Raw genomic sequence first — 15,789 nt, forward strand, 5'->3', positions numbered from 1 at the left:
CTCGTTCATCTTCTCCGCAAGCGCAGAAGTACGTGTTGCCGTTGTCATCATTTTACAAATGAGGAAACTCAGGTGAAGTTCACCTGCCTGAGCTGAGGTCTAGGTGAAAGCCTCCTACTCAATAACCCAACATCTTAATAATTCAGGTTACGAGTCCCTGGGAGTAGAACTGGCTTATCCTGGCTGATCTTCGGCGTTGAGCGCTATTAAATATTTGTATGTTCTCCACCAGGATCAAACCCACTTCAAACCCACACATTCGCCTGCCAAGAGGCATCACAAACTTGACTTGAAGGTCAGCTGGAACTGGTTTTGTCCGGCTCCTCCTGCCACATTCCAGGCTCCAGGAACGGCTCCTCCCGGGAGCTGGAGCCTGAGGCCAGCACCCGGGTCCACTCCATCCCTTCCCCTCCCTCCCATCCTGCACCCAACCCCCAAGTTCTTCCTGCTGCCAAACATCCCCACACCCATCTGCTCTCCGCAGCCCCACCCCAGCTTGGGCCGCCTCTGGGTCTCGCTGGGATGACCCCAAGCACCTCCAGAGCGGGGCGCAGCTGACTGTCCGGAACCTCCGCAATCCATCCCCCACCCAGACCAACCCGACTCTCCTACAGACACAACACTGGTGACGTCATCCCCGGCTCAGGGTCCGCACTGCCCTCAGGATGGAATTCCCACGTCTCAGCGCTGGTACCCAACGGCGGTGTGTCTCCCCCCACCAGGCTCATGTCCTGAGCGCCTGGCCACCCGCCCAGCTCTCCCCCCATACGATTCCTCCAACGAGACATCTCTTCCACCTCCGGGGTTGGGGTCGGGGGGTATTGGCGGGGGCATCTGCCGGCTACCCGCACCCTGGCACAGTCTTCTCAACGCCACAAGCCTGGTTCCAGGACCCTCACCCTATCACAGCGCTGCACCTCTCTGCCCTGTGTTCTTCTCTAAACCACCCACTGGACCTCAGGAACCATGAAAGCAGGAAAATTATTTACCTTGTCTCCCAACATCCTCGTTATCTCCACCAACGTGACAGAGCCTGGCACGCAGGAGGTGCGCAATAAATACTGTTAATGAGTGAATAAATGATTATTGCAAAACTGAAGTCCCAAATACTGTTTCAGTTAGATAATCTAACATCTATTATGTAAATCTATAGAAGTCCATCAACTGTTAGTGTTACATCAAATAATTTATGCGTGAATACAGTGTTGTGCGATTTTAAAAACTCCCCTGGATCCACAGCTTCTAAACCCCACGGGAAAAGAATGATTTAAATATTAATTAGTTAATGTTTGTAAAGCACACTACACATGAAAAAGAACATGGCTGGTAAGTATAATGAGTCCCATTCTAGACATAAATAACCACAGAACTGTCCTATGAATCTATATCGTATTCTAAATCTAAGACAGCAGTTGTGATTTTTGTAAACAATGAGAACTCCAAAATAAGAAAGAACAGTGAGATATAAGCCGATACCTACTACTGCTATGTTTTTCACTTATCCTGGCAGACACATCTCTATGAGAATTCTTAAATTCCAAAGTACGTTAAAGAAAACAGAATTTCCTTCAAGAACCAAAATGTTCAGTGATTAATCAACAAAAGCTACTTTTAATGTAACAGAGGACAAAAAGTACTTCCAGAAGCCGTATCTCGAATATGCCAGCACGAGAGGTGTATAAATCCAGCTCAGTTTTGGTGTCACGGGCCTGACAACCACGGTCAGGAGACTGAAAAGCAGGACAGCTGACCCACGGAGGCCTTGCAACTGGAGTCAGCAGTTCCTAAGACCACAGTATTGAGTCACTGTACACGTGAAACTGAGAGGTTGGCTGGTAGTAAGTACAAAATTGCAGAACTTGGGTTTACAGAGACAAAGACAAAAATATAGATACATCTTTTCTCTCTTTTTTTTTTTTTCTAAAGGGAACGCTATTTGTTTATTTATTTATTTTGGCTGTGTTGGGTCTTCGTTTCTGAGCGAGGGCTTTCTCTAGTTGCGGCGAGCGGGGGCCACTCTTCATCGCGGTGCGCGGGCCTCTCACTATCGCGGCCTCTCCTGTTGCGGAGCACAGGCTCCAGACGCGCAGGCTCAGTAGCTGTGGCTCACGGGCCTAGTTGCTCTGCGGCACGTGGGACCCTCCCAGACCAGGGCTCGAACCCGTGTCCCCTGCATTGGCAGGCAGATTCTCAACCACTGCGCCACCAGGGAAGCCCCCATCTTTTCTCTTTCATCACCAAGAATGGGTAACAGCTGTGATGAATTCCCAGCATAACTATAAGTAACATAGAACTGATTTAAAATACAGTCTTAGTGATTTGCTTTGTTGATCTATTTCTCCCTGTACCAGAAGCCTTTCAAAGAGGCTCAGGTAGAATCCATGTGCACCAGATAAACGGATGTGTGTTCCTGAAGAATCTCACCATGTTATTCAGAGACCTGCCTGGTGCTCCCCGGCCCCGTCAAACACTCTTCTGGAAAAGCCGCGTCTTAGGTGGATTGAATGGGTCGCTGTGGCTGCAGGAACGCTCTGGACTGACTTCACCTGTACTGTCAGTGTGTAATTCTCCAATTACGGCACGACCCCGCTGCTACTGCAACCCACAGACACAGCACAGCGTGCCGTGTCGAAAGGGGGTTTTACTTCTGTTTAAAAGGCGAGTGCTGCGTAATTCGAGCTGAGGTCACATGTGTCCAGAAATCTTTTATATTCTGCGTTCAGTGAGATGTTATTTTTTTCATCAATTATCACAGCATCGTGAAGTTAACAGCTTTCATTCTAAAACTATGGGTTTTATTAAGAGAGAAGTCACTTACTAAAAAACTACAACAAAGGGCAAGGCATTCTGTCCATGATATATGAAGAAAAGGCTTTTAACAAGAAACAGGGATTCTGAAAATTCGATAAAAAACAAAACCAAAGCCTCTGATCAGGTACCGTCCATCGTAAGGCCAGCTCGACCATTAATTAGCAGCAGGCTCTGGGCAGTGTTTTTATCGCTCACTATTCTCTTCTAGAGAAACGGACTGGAATTTCTGGAGGTTCTTCTGACATCTATGTCACCATCATCATTGTCAACGACCGTGAACCCCACACGTGTCCAGGCAAGGTGTGCTAACTGGATCTGACCACCTGGACCGGATCCTGGATGTTTATTCTGGCAGCAAGGAAACCCCTCTTCATTTACAAGGGGGAGAGGCTGCAGTTACAGAACCTCCTACGGCAACCAATCAGAAAGCAAGAAGGTTATGGAGAAAATGCTTGTGGGAGAACGAGGACGGGTGTGACATCCTGTCAGGGGCAGAAAGGAAGAAGAGCTCTGAAACCACATGCTCTTAGCCCAGGATGACGGGACAGACCTCTTAGGACGGCGTACACCCCCTTACTTCAGAGCTACAGACCGAATCCCACAGTCACTCGTGCCCAGGAGCTGGCCACCTTTTGTGGATCGAACGCACTAAGGCCACACATCTACGGTGACCCACGTTCTATGTACACGCACACGGGTATCTTACGCATTACGGCCGAGCCGGTGGTGTGCGTTAGACAGAGAATCAAATCAGGACAAAGAGGAGGCCCTGAGACACCAAACTCAGCAGAACGCTTCTTATGGAGTGATTCAAAAATACGGTTCTGAAATAATGCCATGTGCGGCGACATGGATGGACCTAGAGAGTGTCATACAGAGTGAAGTAAGTCAGACAGAGAAAGATAAATATTAATCGTATAATATCGCTTATATGTGGCATCTAGAAAAATGGTAGAGATGAACTTATTTGCAAAGCGGTAATAGAGTCACAGATGCAGAGAACCAACTTATGGTTACCAAGGGGAGGGACAAATTGGGAGATTGGGATTGACAAACACACACTACTATATATAAAATAGACAACTAATGAGAACCTACTGCATAGCACAGGGAACTCCACTCAAAACTCTGTAATGGCCTATATGGGAAAAGAATCTAAACAAAGAGTGGATATATGTATAACTGATACACTCTGCTGTATACCTGAAACTAACACAACAATGTAAATCAACTCTACTCCAATAAAAATTTTTAAAAATACGGTTCTGAAGACAAGAGACAAAGCCTAACTTGTTCTCAAGCTAACCTCCAAGCAAAACATCTTGAGTGGAAAAGTATGACTTTCTGGTGTTTTCCGTCACCACCGGTCTCTACCAATTCCGTCACCCGCGACGAGACCCAACGCAGCTGCATCGACCCCGACCGTGTTGTTCACGGCCTGAGCCGCCTTCAGTGATTATCAGGCACCCCACAGACTGTCCCACAGCCCTGGGCTCTGATCTGCAGCAACGCAAAGCTACGTACACAGCTGGTAAAACACCACGTGGTACCCTTGTGATGACCATCGTGACACCCCTCTTCCCAGCTACCACGTGAAAACCCACACACCCGTGAGTCGGGAGACCTACTTGTTTGGGGGCGTCTGCGGAGGTGGCGTGGGCTTCAGCACCTCGGAGGCCGTTAGACTCAAACAGCACTGTGAGAACAAGGTGTACGTTAGCAGGAGGACACTAGTTTCCCGACGCCCCGTGACACGCGCCCCTCACAGATTAAGCACTTGCACAAAAAAAAAAAAGACCCAGCGCCCAGCCTGTGGCCGGAAAATACCAGTTTACCATAACACTTACTGTAAGAGACTGAAAACGCTGCCTGGGGCCGGTGCCCTTTTTAATTCAGGCTTCCTCGCCAAAGAGACCCATCAGTGACAACATTAATTAGCCAGGCGCGTGCAGAGGGCCCCTCCTTCTGCGTCACTTACCGTTTGGCCCCTGTCACTTTGCATCAGACCCGACCCGGGTACGGACGCATCCTTCACGCTTGGGATGAAGCACCCCCGGCCCCGCCTCGCCCTGGCTGTGTGGTGTTCCCACCACACACACACTGCGTCCCCCTGAGTCCATCTCAGGCAAGCTCTTGACAAACAGGCCGAGGAATTCTGCCACTCAGCACCCACCGGTCCACAGAGGCCAGCTGGTGCCAATGAGGAAAGCAGGCAGCCGGATGTCATGCCGATGGGGGACTTGGGTTTCAGTGCGTCCTGGTGGCAGCATAACTCATTACCCCGTGCACTTCTGAGGAGTCCACTCTAATTAAAGTGGAGCATTTGCAAAACAGGCTTATCTCAGATTAAACCACACGGCGCTTGGATGCAAAGAAAATATCATTGCAGGTGCAGGTGCCGGATGGGACAGCCTAGAGTGTAATCCCAGGAGAGAAGGCCTGACCCCCCTCACCTCACCCGGGAGAAAGCTAAATACGTCACCGACTGCGGGAAACAGAGACTGCCCCCCCCGGGGCCCCCCGGGCAGGTACCTGTGTGAGCCCGCGTGTGGGCCCGGAGGTGGCTGGGCTGGTGGAAGCACTTTCCACACTCCACGCAGACGAAGTCTCCCTGGTGGGCCGGCGTCCGGAGCGTCCCTGGGCGGCGGTGCAGGGGTGGGGGAGGGAGGAAGGGGGCGAGAGGAAAACATCGTCAGTCCCTCTGCTGTGTCCTGATGGCACAGGCCCCCGGACAGCCAGCACGCGCAGGACCACGAGGGAGCACAGAGTAGAGAGGATTAAATTCCCCTCCCACGACGCGCCCTCAGGTGTGTGGGACCCGGGCAGCTGGTGGCCCGTATCCGGCCGACTGAGTGATGTGGTCAGACCAAGTGAGGGACCAGGAAGCAGGGCTGGGCCCTGTCCCCAAGGCGATGCTGGGCCACACGCCCGGGAGCTGCGCCATCCCCGCCTTCCCCCCCCCGCCGGCCCCTTACCTGTGTGTCCTGCACATCCCGGGCAGAGCACAGACGGGACACCTAGGAAGGAGGCCGGTCTTAAGAGCACCGACCTCCTGTTCCCTCCTGACCCTAAAAGATGTCCGGCTTTTGCTAGAGAAGGGACGCAGAAGACGCGTACTTGTCTGTCTGCCTTTTCTGGATGAGGGCATCTCTCTGAAGAAAAGCCTAATTTTTCATGTAACAGTAGCTCTGAAATGACTTCCCTAGCCTGATCTTCCCATCAGGCTCAGTGGTAGCTCAACTCAGTGGGAAAACAAAAATCAAAAATACTAACTAGAAAAAGGTATGCCTATCACAACAAATCTTTTTAAACAATGTTCCCTGAGCTGAGTATTCACACACCTAAAGTCTGACATTTGAATGTAAAAGGCGAGTGAAAGGATGGCCAAGGGTCTTAGCCAAAACAGCTGAAACCAAATCATTCTCTTGTCCTAATTCAGAAGCCACAACACATAAAAATAATATAAAATTGTTTCTACATTACAGGTAACGTTTATGGAGATAACAGCCAAAGAAATGCACGAATTGCAGGGCAGATCTTGGTGGATTTCTCGTTGGACAAGTCATGAATGTGAGTCCCCGAGAAAGAGAAGCATTTGCCCACAAAGTTCTCAGCTTCCTCAGCACCTCCTTCAGGGATGCGAGGAGAATGATAAGACACATTTTAACCCACTCGTGCCCTGTCATTAGTAAAATATCAGCGTGTCAGGTTCCCGGTAAAACATGGAAAGTGTCACCCGGCCACACGACCCCAGGAGCCGTGGGCTCATGGGCTGAGACCACCCGCCTCCTCTTTCCTGGAGTTCTGACCAGGCCGTGTCGGGGGAAGGAAAAGCTGAGGAGGGCATCGCTGGATGACTGACCAATGGGCCCAAGACGGGGGCCGGGGCTCCTGAGTGCGCCGGACACCCCACTTCTTCCGATCACAGGCAGCCATCATGAAGACGGCTTCTATCAACAGCTAATATACTCAGCCGTTCAGGGCGGTCCCCTCCCTCCTCTGATTCTGGTCCAGGAAAATCTCAACTTTATCCTCGCTTCTGTTCCTCCCTCCTTTTCACTGTGAGCACCATCCAGCTGGGCTCCTAAGAAGACCCTCTCTGACAGCAGCTGTGGTTGCCTGGATTGTCCCAAGAATAATGGGGCTGCATCTAGATGCAGGTCCTTAAGGATGCCTCCAGGACACCCACCGATGACGACGACTCCCCCATGTGGTCTCTGCATCTAATGGTCACAACATGCAAAACTAAGCCATTATCATACTTTGTTTTCCTAAGTAATTCCCATCCAAACTAGCAGCAGCAAAGGCACAGCCCTTGTACCCACTCACCCATTCTGACTTCCTTGAATTCAGTATGCGTCAGCGCACATGCGCACACACACACACACGTGCACACAGACACACACACACTATCTTCCCATGCATTCTATCATATCATTTTCTCCCTACGTTTTAAAGAAAAGACCCTTGCCCTTTACGGTCAATAATATCATGCCCAAGCTACTCCAAAATTCTGAGCTAGTGAGAAAGGTTACAAACTTCATTTGAATTGAAGGCTACCTGGTGAGCAAGCAGCTCTGACACTCTGACCTCAAAAGTAAAGTTGTGTATAGAAAGTGGGCTCAGAAAGGAAAGGAAGAGGCCTGGCGGGTCTTCGGGGGCACCTGCAGACTCTCCTCCAAAGCCCTGTCAACACTCATTCAACTTCATTATGCTGCAAGAGGTCCTCCCCACCCCTGCCAGGGGAGGAAGGAAACTGAAGGATCCTGCGAAGATTCTACTGAGATTCACACAAAGGAAGTACAAATCTTCTGTCATCATCCTATTAATATGTCTTGGGCATACAAGATTTTTTTAAAGTCCCAACAAGAAAAACCTTATATGTTATCCTATCCAGAATTACCCTGTTCTTTTATTTCCGATTTTTTTAATTCTAAAATCCATATCATCTCCTACTACAGGCTGGACACAAATTCTGGAAACACAGATAGTTTACTATTTTATGACTGTTCTATCAACAAACCACTCACGTTACATTCATACCTGTTTCCAGCCCTGGGATCTACACAGCAGAATGATCACAGGAAATGTAGCTTTTTTTTTATCCTTAAGGATTAGGTTTCAAGCCCCTAAGGGAAGTGACGATGATCGTTTCCAAGTAACATCTTTTCTCTTTTGGCAGAGTTTCCAGACTATTCATTTCTACACAAACATCATTCGGTCAAAACACAAGTGTGGAAAAGCTCTCTGAGAATTCTCTCTCTTAACCTCATAAAACCTTGATGTCTCAGAGACGTCGCCCGAGAGCACCTCCTCTGTCTCAAGACAATACCTCCCTTGAGACTCACAGGGTCACACCTCCAGCACCACAAGGATCTCGTGTCCACAACAGGTGAGTGCCTCTTCTTTTACAAGATTCCCTCCTGCACGTTTCTGCCTTCCTACCGCGATACGTGTCACCCACGGCCCGCGTGGGGAGGCTGAGATCTTCACTCGCAGACGACACCCCTCGGGGAAACACAGCAAGACTGCATCAGAGGACAGCGTGAGCCCCCAAAGTGCTGACAGACTCGTGGAACAGGACAGTCGCAGAGATTATTTGGAATGGAGATGAATTCGCTCAGATTCTAGACTCTAGACTCCTGATGCCAAAGTCAACCACATAGGTACTCGAGAAAAAAAAGGGGTGCTCAGCACGGAGCAGAAACCAAAACCTTGAGAGTTTAGTTACTGCAAATTCAGTAACATGTCGGGAATGTAATTTTTGGGAGGGGGCTGCACATCGTTCCTAGGCTGCAATAGTAAACATAGAGTCTCCATAACAGGAAACACCACTTCTCTGTTCACCTCTCAAACAGACCTCACCACACCTGCTGGGTTTCCCTGCAGCTACGTCACTTTCAAAGCATCATAAACAAACACTCAAAGGAGAAAGGAACCAGCGACGGCCCCCCATAGGCCAAGCAGGGACTGATACCCGTCCGCCGCTGGACCAGGAAAGGGATGCAGGAGAGGCAAAGGACAGGGTTTGAAGACGCGATGGGCCGGGGATGAGAAGAGTTCTGGGCTTGCTCTGAACCACCCCCAAGTCCAGACCAGGAGCCAAACCGAGTCCATGAGGGAGAGAAGGGGCCGTCGGGGGGGAGCAAGTCCCTCCTGGCGGGGCATTCAAGGTAAACTGAGGCAGGCCGACCAGGATTTACACAGCTGACCTCAGTTCTTCCCTAAACCCAAGAGCTTCGGTTCTCAAACCGCACCTATGAACTCACACATCAAGGCCAAAAAATTTTAAGCACTTCCCCTAAGAAACCCAAACCAGGGTGAGGGAAAGCACCATAAATCTGCAGACTTACACCTGACATGAGAAGAGTAAATCATCCAAGAACAGCACACACGCTTTGAGGACGATTTAGCATTTTTCACATTTAAAAGATAAATATCTAACCTCTGTTTAAGGGGAGGGGGGAGCCTTAGAACCATTTATTTAAAAAATCTTAAGGAAATGGAAAACATTTCAGGCTACCTGTACTTCAAAGTCTGTCTGTCATCTGATATTCTCTAAACCTTAACTTAAAACTCACTTCTACTTTTTTGGGAAAAAAAGCAACAACAAGGCAGGTCCACACGCGGCACAGAGAGCCTTTAGGAAGTGGGCATGTGGGCCGCTTACTAGGTGCGAACTGTCAGGTTCACAGCTGTGATCGGGCAGGCCGTGGGTTGTAACAAATGAAGTTCAAGTCTGGTTTAGTAAGTGGAAGTCATCCAAACACTGGTGCGGACTCCACTCACTCTGCAGGTGGGTGTAGACTCCGGGAAGCGCTGGAGAAGGTGACCAGGAGCACGGCGCCCACGAAACTCACCATCATCTATATCCAAGTGCTCTCTCTGTTTTAGGGTCCACGAAAACCTACATCTAGAGAACTGAGGTTGGCATGAGATCCAAAAGGCCAACCAATATACGTTTATTCCATCTCAGAGCAAATAATCTGCACGACTGGGGAACACTGCTGAGAACAGGGAAAGCTCCCTAACCTTAACAACCTCCAAAAAGGTGGAAACGCTAAGCCACACGGTAGCAGCCTTTCCTCACCTACCAAGGGCCGTGCGCCCAGAGCACCTGAAGCACAGGGGAGGGGAGGAGAGTCTTAACCAGGACACGCCCTGTGCACCGCATCTTATGAAAGCCTCCACCACCTCCGAGCAGCCAGGCCTCCGCTTCATTCTAGAAATTCTCGAGAAGCTCTGTCTCTGAGCCACAGCCCCAGAAACACCTGGGGTAAGGATCCCGCTGGCAAAATCTCTAAGCCTGTGGAACGCCTGAGTTTTCTGCTAGTCGAAAAACACCTTCGTTTTTCTCTAAGGGTCAACATGGACCAAAGGCCTCCTCGTCACACCAACGTGGCACCAGCGACGGAGCTGGGCAGGTTCCAAGTCACAGGAGGAGACCAGGAACTGAGAGACGCACACCCGCCTGCCACCAGGCACCCCACACAGCGGATCGGGTGCCTCTGTGCACGGGACTCCCCCAATCTGAACTCTGTCCCCCAAAGGTGCTTCTGAGCTCCTGGAATTTGAGGGACTGGATCTCACAATTCATCTGAAATGGTACCCTACTTTAATAAATTACAGATGCTTGATGTACAGTTGTATCCAAAGAAGGGTTAGGACCACCCAGGTAAGGTAACTTGAGAGCCAGAGCCCCATAGGGATTTTTGTCTATTTATTTTTTTAATGGAAATACTTAGATTTCCCAGTGTTCTGGATATTAACTGAGAGCTACCTTCAATTTATAATCAAGAAGAGGGCATCACATCCCATGCAGGCATTCAACAGAGCCTGTGGAGATTTGTTGACAATTCCTAATTATTATTCCTATTAGGTATTAATACCGAGGTACTGGGAGGAAAGGAAGATAATGATCTGAGGTATAAATTTTTCCAGAATTTTAAACATGAGTCAATTCCCCAAACCTGGTAAGGGACATTCACATTCTGCAAAGGCTCTGCTAACGAATGCTGCAGTACTGATGCGCGCTTTTAAAATTATATACGTGTAAAGATAAAACTTAAGTAACCACTTCAAATGCACATCTTGTCTTTGGAGAAGCATGAGACGATGAACATCTACTGATTCTTGTTTAAAATAACCAAACGGAGGGACTTCCCTGGCAGTCCAGTGGTTAGGACTCGGCACTTGCACTGCAGAGGGCCTGGGTTTGACCCCTGGTCGGGGGACTAAGACCCCCCCAAGCTGCGGGGTGCAGCCACAAAAATAATAAGAAGAAAAATAAGATAAAATGAGCAAGTGGAGAAGTGCCACGGAGGCAGCCTGTCAGCGTGGAGGGGACGTGACCGGGTGTGCCGGGGACGTCACCAGGAGGCCGGGCACAGCAGCCAGGGCGCTGCGTCGGGGCTCAGACACAGCCAGTGGGCACGCTGTGCCCTGCTAAGGAGGGGCGCCCCCGTGAGGTCCCAGGGCCCCCAGGGCGGGCGGGGAGAGGGCCCGCAGCCCTTACCTCTGTGCTCGAGCGCAGGGCCGTTGCCGCCCCAGCTCTGGTAGAGAGAAGCAAAGTCCTTTGGAATGTACGTCTTGAAGATATTGAGGACGTCCAGGCGTTTCTCAGGGCCCTCGGACGCAGGCTCTTGCTTGACGGTGTGCAGGACGGGCTGGGCCTGCGAAGCCGCAGTCCCTCTGGAGCCGACCTTGGCGGGGGGCTCTCGGGGAGGTAGAGGGGGGCCCCCGTCTCCTTTCCCATGCGGCTGACCCTGAGGCTGAGGGCTGAATTTGGCTTTGGGCGGGTCCAGGGCACTGTGCTTATTTGGGGGACCGAGGCCGGCCCCCGCTGGGGGGAGGCCATACTTGTCCCCCTGCCTGCTGTTGGCCGGGGGCTGGGGAGCCGCCCGGGCGATGACGGTGGGCGTCGGTGTGGCACTTCTGCTGAAGCCCCCGCTACCCGCCGCGGGCCCGGCTCTGGGGCTGGCCTCCTGCTTGGGCTTGGACGGGGGCGGCGGAGCCCCGGGCTGCTCAGGGCCGGGGCCGGGGCCGGGCTTGGTCTGCCGATGCCCGTCGGGGCCGGCCGCCCAGAGCGCGCAGGGCCCGCAGGGGTGGCTCTCCTTGCTCCTGGGCAAGCCGGCGGCTTTCGTGGGCATCCCCAGGGGCGAGGGGCTCCCTTTGGGGCCCGGCGCCCCGCCCGGCACCTGAGTGCGGGTGAACCGGGAGATGGGCAGCGGCTGGCACTCTTTGCCCCCGAGGGCAGGCGGGGGGCCCGTGCGTCCGCTCCGGGTGAGGAAAACCAAGTTGTTTCTGATGCTTTTGTAACCGTTGGGCTGAATCCACTGGGGGGCCACGGAGTGGCAGCTGACCCTGTGCCAGATGCGCTTGTGCATCCAAAGCACCTCGGGGTAGTAGGTCTTATGGCTGCAGTAAGGACACGGGTGGACGGCCAGAGCAGCTTGCAGGGAGGAGGCCAGCTCCTTGTGGCTGGGGTCAGCCCGAGTTGACCGCTCACTCAGGTCCAGCGGGATCAGGTCGGGGGCCGGCGCCCTTTTCCCTCCCCCGGAATGCTCCGTGTTGTGCAAATCGGACAGCTTCTCTTGCGGGTGGGTGGCCTGGCTCTCAGAGGGGAGCTGCAGATCCGCAGTCTGAGGGGGACGTGAAGGGAGGTCTGCAGCATCCCTGGAGCCGGGGCCTTCTTGCTTGGGGTGAAATGCTGGCATCTTTAAGTCCACAGAAAACCTAGGCTGCTCTGCTCTCTTGGAAGTGTCTCTGCTACTGCTTTCAAGTACGGACACAGAAGCTGCGATCCCCGCGCCGGGCTCCCTGGCAGCTCTTCCCGATGGGTTATTTCCAAGTGTGTGACTTTGGTCTCCATTGGAGAGCGCAGCGGAGGCTACTTCTTCAGGAAAGCAGCAGCGGTGTGGCTTTGTCCCTGGAGGATCGAAATGGAAAACGTGACGTTACCATTTCTCTTCAGAACAGAAGACAGAGAAGCACACCCAAACCGCCACGTGCACATGTGGAGGGAAGCGTGTGGGTCTCAGGAACAGTGCGATCCAGGACCTGGATCAGTAAGCTCTGTTAAGAGCGGATCAAACCTGAGGGCAAAATGGCGCTATTTGGGGTGAGGCTTCTTTTCCAATCAGATGACTCAGTAGACTACAGGGGAAAATAACATAGCTGCCTATCTAGTGACATACAACTAAAGCTTTCCGTGACTTTCAAAGAACCCCTCAGCCCGTGGTCACAGAGAGGCAGGGCTGGAAAAGTGTGCTTTCCCCCCAGGGATCCTGCAGCTGCCTCAGAAACTACGGGCCGATTCAGGATGGGCCCCCGTGACTGCCTAGTAAAGTCCAACATTCAGCTCCAAAACCTGGACACCAACAGTTTCCCATGGAGGCATGAGAGGGAAGGGGGTGAGTCACACTCTTCGTCCCCGCGCCTCCCAGGGGGGAATGCCCGGGAGAAACGGTGCTCCCTGGGTGGGACGCCCACTGCCACTCCTGGGGGGTCTGCCTGGAGCCTTCTACAGGAGAGCTGGCCGGGCACGGGTTCCCTGCCACGGGGCGGCCTCGCACCCTCCCGGGTGAGTGCCGGCGACATCACCCCAAGAGCAGCCAGGCTCCCTGAGCTTGGGCACCGAGGCTGCAAAGCTTCTCCCCGACCGGACTGCACTGCAAGTGGATTCGACACGATTTAACAAAAAACCCACTTGAAGTCTGCACTGACGACCTTGGGTTTGTTTCAGTTAGAAGGTGCACAAACGTTTCTGGATGTCTTAAACCTTTCCGAACTACAGAGCGTGGATTCTTTCCATCAGTACGAGCTCGGAGGTGTTTTTTCTCATTACAGGTGTCATGGCGGGGATGGACTAAAATCTTAGGTTTTCTTTTATGAGAAAGCCCAATACTGTGGGTTTTTAAATAAGAATTTTTTAGAGATTTTAACATTCTCATGGAATGTAGGTATCTGTTTACATAGAATGTTCTTTAAAATTTTTCTATACTCAATGTTTTACTATATTTCTAAAGTTAGTATTTTACTATACTCAATATTTTGTAATAACCTATAAGGGAAAAGAATCTGAAAATACATATACACACACACACACACACACACATAACAATCACTGTGCTGTACACCTGAAACTAACATGACATTGTAAATCAACTAGACTTCAATAAAAAACAAAAAATAAAATAAAATTTTTCTAAGTATATTTTTGGAGTTAAGACAGTAATCACATGAAATTGGTGAAAAAAGAAAGAAAAAAAAGTGTATTCCAAAGGGATCTTCAGGAAAGCAGGAAAGTGTCCTTCACAGAAGGCATTTACCAGAGACCTGAAGGAACACAGTGAACAAATATTCAGTGAACACCTGAATGAACAAATATTCATTTTCAATTAGTAGGTAGAGAGCCACTTACAAGCAACTTTAAAGGATTACGTCCACATAAGAAGTGTTACCAGTATGTAGTGATCGGCAGAATTGGTCAGGAAACAAGACAAAAGAGGAATACATTTTCTGATCCTATAGGCTCTGAAAAGCTAACATTTAAATAAAGTTAGATATACCTGCCTGTCATGTGGGTACCTAGCGTTACTCAGAAAGCAAACCGGGCGGCCCTGGAAAGCTCTGATGATAAAAAGGGCATTTAACCTGGAATTAAATGCAGGGGACCGTCTTGGCCTTTGTTTAATTCAGGCTGAGGCTCAGTCTGTCAAATTCACTTTTACACTTTCAAAGAGAGTCAGGACGGCGGCTTGGGGGACCTAGTTTTCCCTGCATTAAAGGCATATGGATTTATGAGAACACACGTCAAAGCCTATTAGTTGAAACAACAGGGCCGCTGTACCTGACACATCTGCAGGTGTTCAGAGCACATCTGTCAGAGCCCCCAAAGGTTATGTTCTCCCACAAAGGATTTCAAACATCACGAGACTCTCCAGTACCTCTGACCAAAACACCAAGTGAAAAATCACAGCAGGCCCTCCATCACAGTAACGGAATTCAGAGACACGGCTCCGAGGATCCCCGCACCTCACGGTGGGCCAGCACACCTGCGTGAGGGTTCCGAAACGCCTTCCTTAGCTCCTCACCTCTGTGCATGGGTCTTAAATTGCACTGAGTAGCAAAGGAAGCAGTTTGTAGCAATGTTAACGCAGATCAAAACACACTTTTCAACTGCCCAGCTGAGAAAGCAGATTAGATCCATTCTGTGGGCCTTGGGATTCTGGTTTATACAACAGGTACCGTTTCAAAATATTTTATCTCTGGTTTAGGGGGTAAAAAGCAAGAGCACCGTAAAAGCCCATGATTCCCTCTTTTGAGAGGCTTACCACACTGGTCATTAGGGGACAGAAGGACACATGGACCTGATGCCTCCTGACGGTCTTGGGCACAAGATGAAATGTGGCCGGACAACAAGGTAGACTGGGAGCTGACCCGACCCCGCCGCCCAGAATCCACAGGGAGGAAGGTCTCCTAAGGACACTACAGCCTCGGTCCTCCCACAGCCCCACCATCACCAAAAAAAAAAAAAAAAGACAGAGATTCCAAAGTTTTCAACAGGATGGAACAAAGGCTCAAAACTAACAAGAAGAAACAAAGTGCAGGAAGTGAAAGGTCTGGCTTAAGGGCTGTGCTGTGAAAAAGAGTCCAGGTTCCTAGGGGACCACAAGCTCAGTGTGAGTCTCCATGGCCCAGGGTTTTATTGATGTATCAAGGTAAAGCCACAGCCACAGCCAGGGAGGCGAGGGCACCGACAGTGCTCACTGGAGGAGCCCAGTCTCGGCTCTGAGCCCCATACTAGGAAGAGCCAAAAGCATATCCAGGACAGGCTCACGGAGGGAGGTCTCCGGAAACCAAGTAATGTGGAGAACGACTGCAGGAACTTGGACCGCGCCACCTAGAACAGAGGGCTGCTGGCTGGGCCACCACAAACTTTGACATTCAGTCCCTGGGTCCTGAAGGGAGGGAGGG

The 15,789-nt window shown here is 50.9% G+C and overlaps 1 protein-coding gene across 4 annotated transcripts in view; it reads right to left on the reverse strand.

Moving 5' to 3' along the window:
- The window catches only part of ZNF516 (zinc finger protein 516), a 113,661-nt gene that overhangs the window by 8,591 nt on the left and 89,281 nt on the right, over positions 1-15,789 (reverse strand). Inside the window, exons 3-7 of one of the 4 annotated variants that reach the window (XM_036875063.1) lie at positions 11,327-12,743; positions 5,787-5,828; positions 5,344-5,448; positions 4,440-4,507; positions 613-1,061 (exon numbers count right to left, since the gene is read on the reverse strand). In XM_036875063.1, the coding sequence (XP_036730958.1) occupies positions 939-1,061; positions 4,440-4,507; positions 5,344-5,448; positions 5,787-5,828; positions 11,327-12,743 (1,755 nt within the window). In that variant the 3' untranslated portion in view covers positions 613-938. Of the gene's footprint in view, positions 1-612; positions 1,062-4,439; positions 4,508-5,343; positions 5,449-5,786; positions 5,829-11,326; positions 12,744-15,789 lie in introns of those variants that run through there. The other 3 variants (XM_036875065.1, XM_036875064.1, XM_036875066.1) reach the window with 3 other exon arrangements.

Source organism: Balaenoptera musculus, chromosome 14, assembly GCF_009873245.2.
Source record: "Balaenoptera musculus isolate JJ_BM4_2016_0621 chromosome 14, mBalMus1.pri.v3, whole genome shotgun sequence".
Taxonomy (NCBI): Eukaryota; Metazoa; Chordata; class Mammalia; order Artiodactyla; family Balaenopteridae; genus Balaenoptera; species Balaenoptera musculus.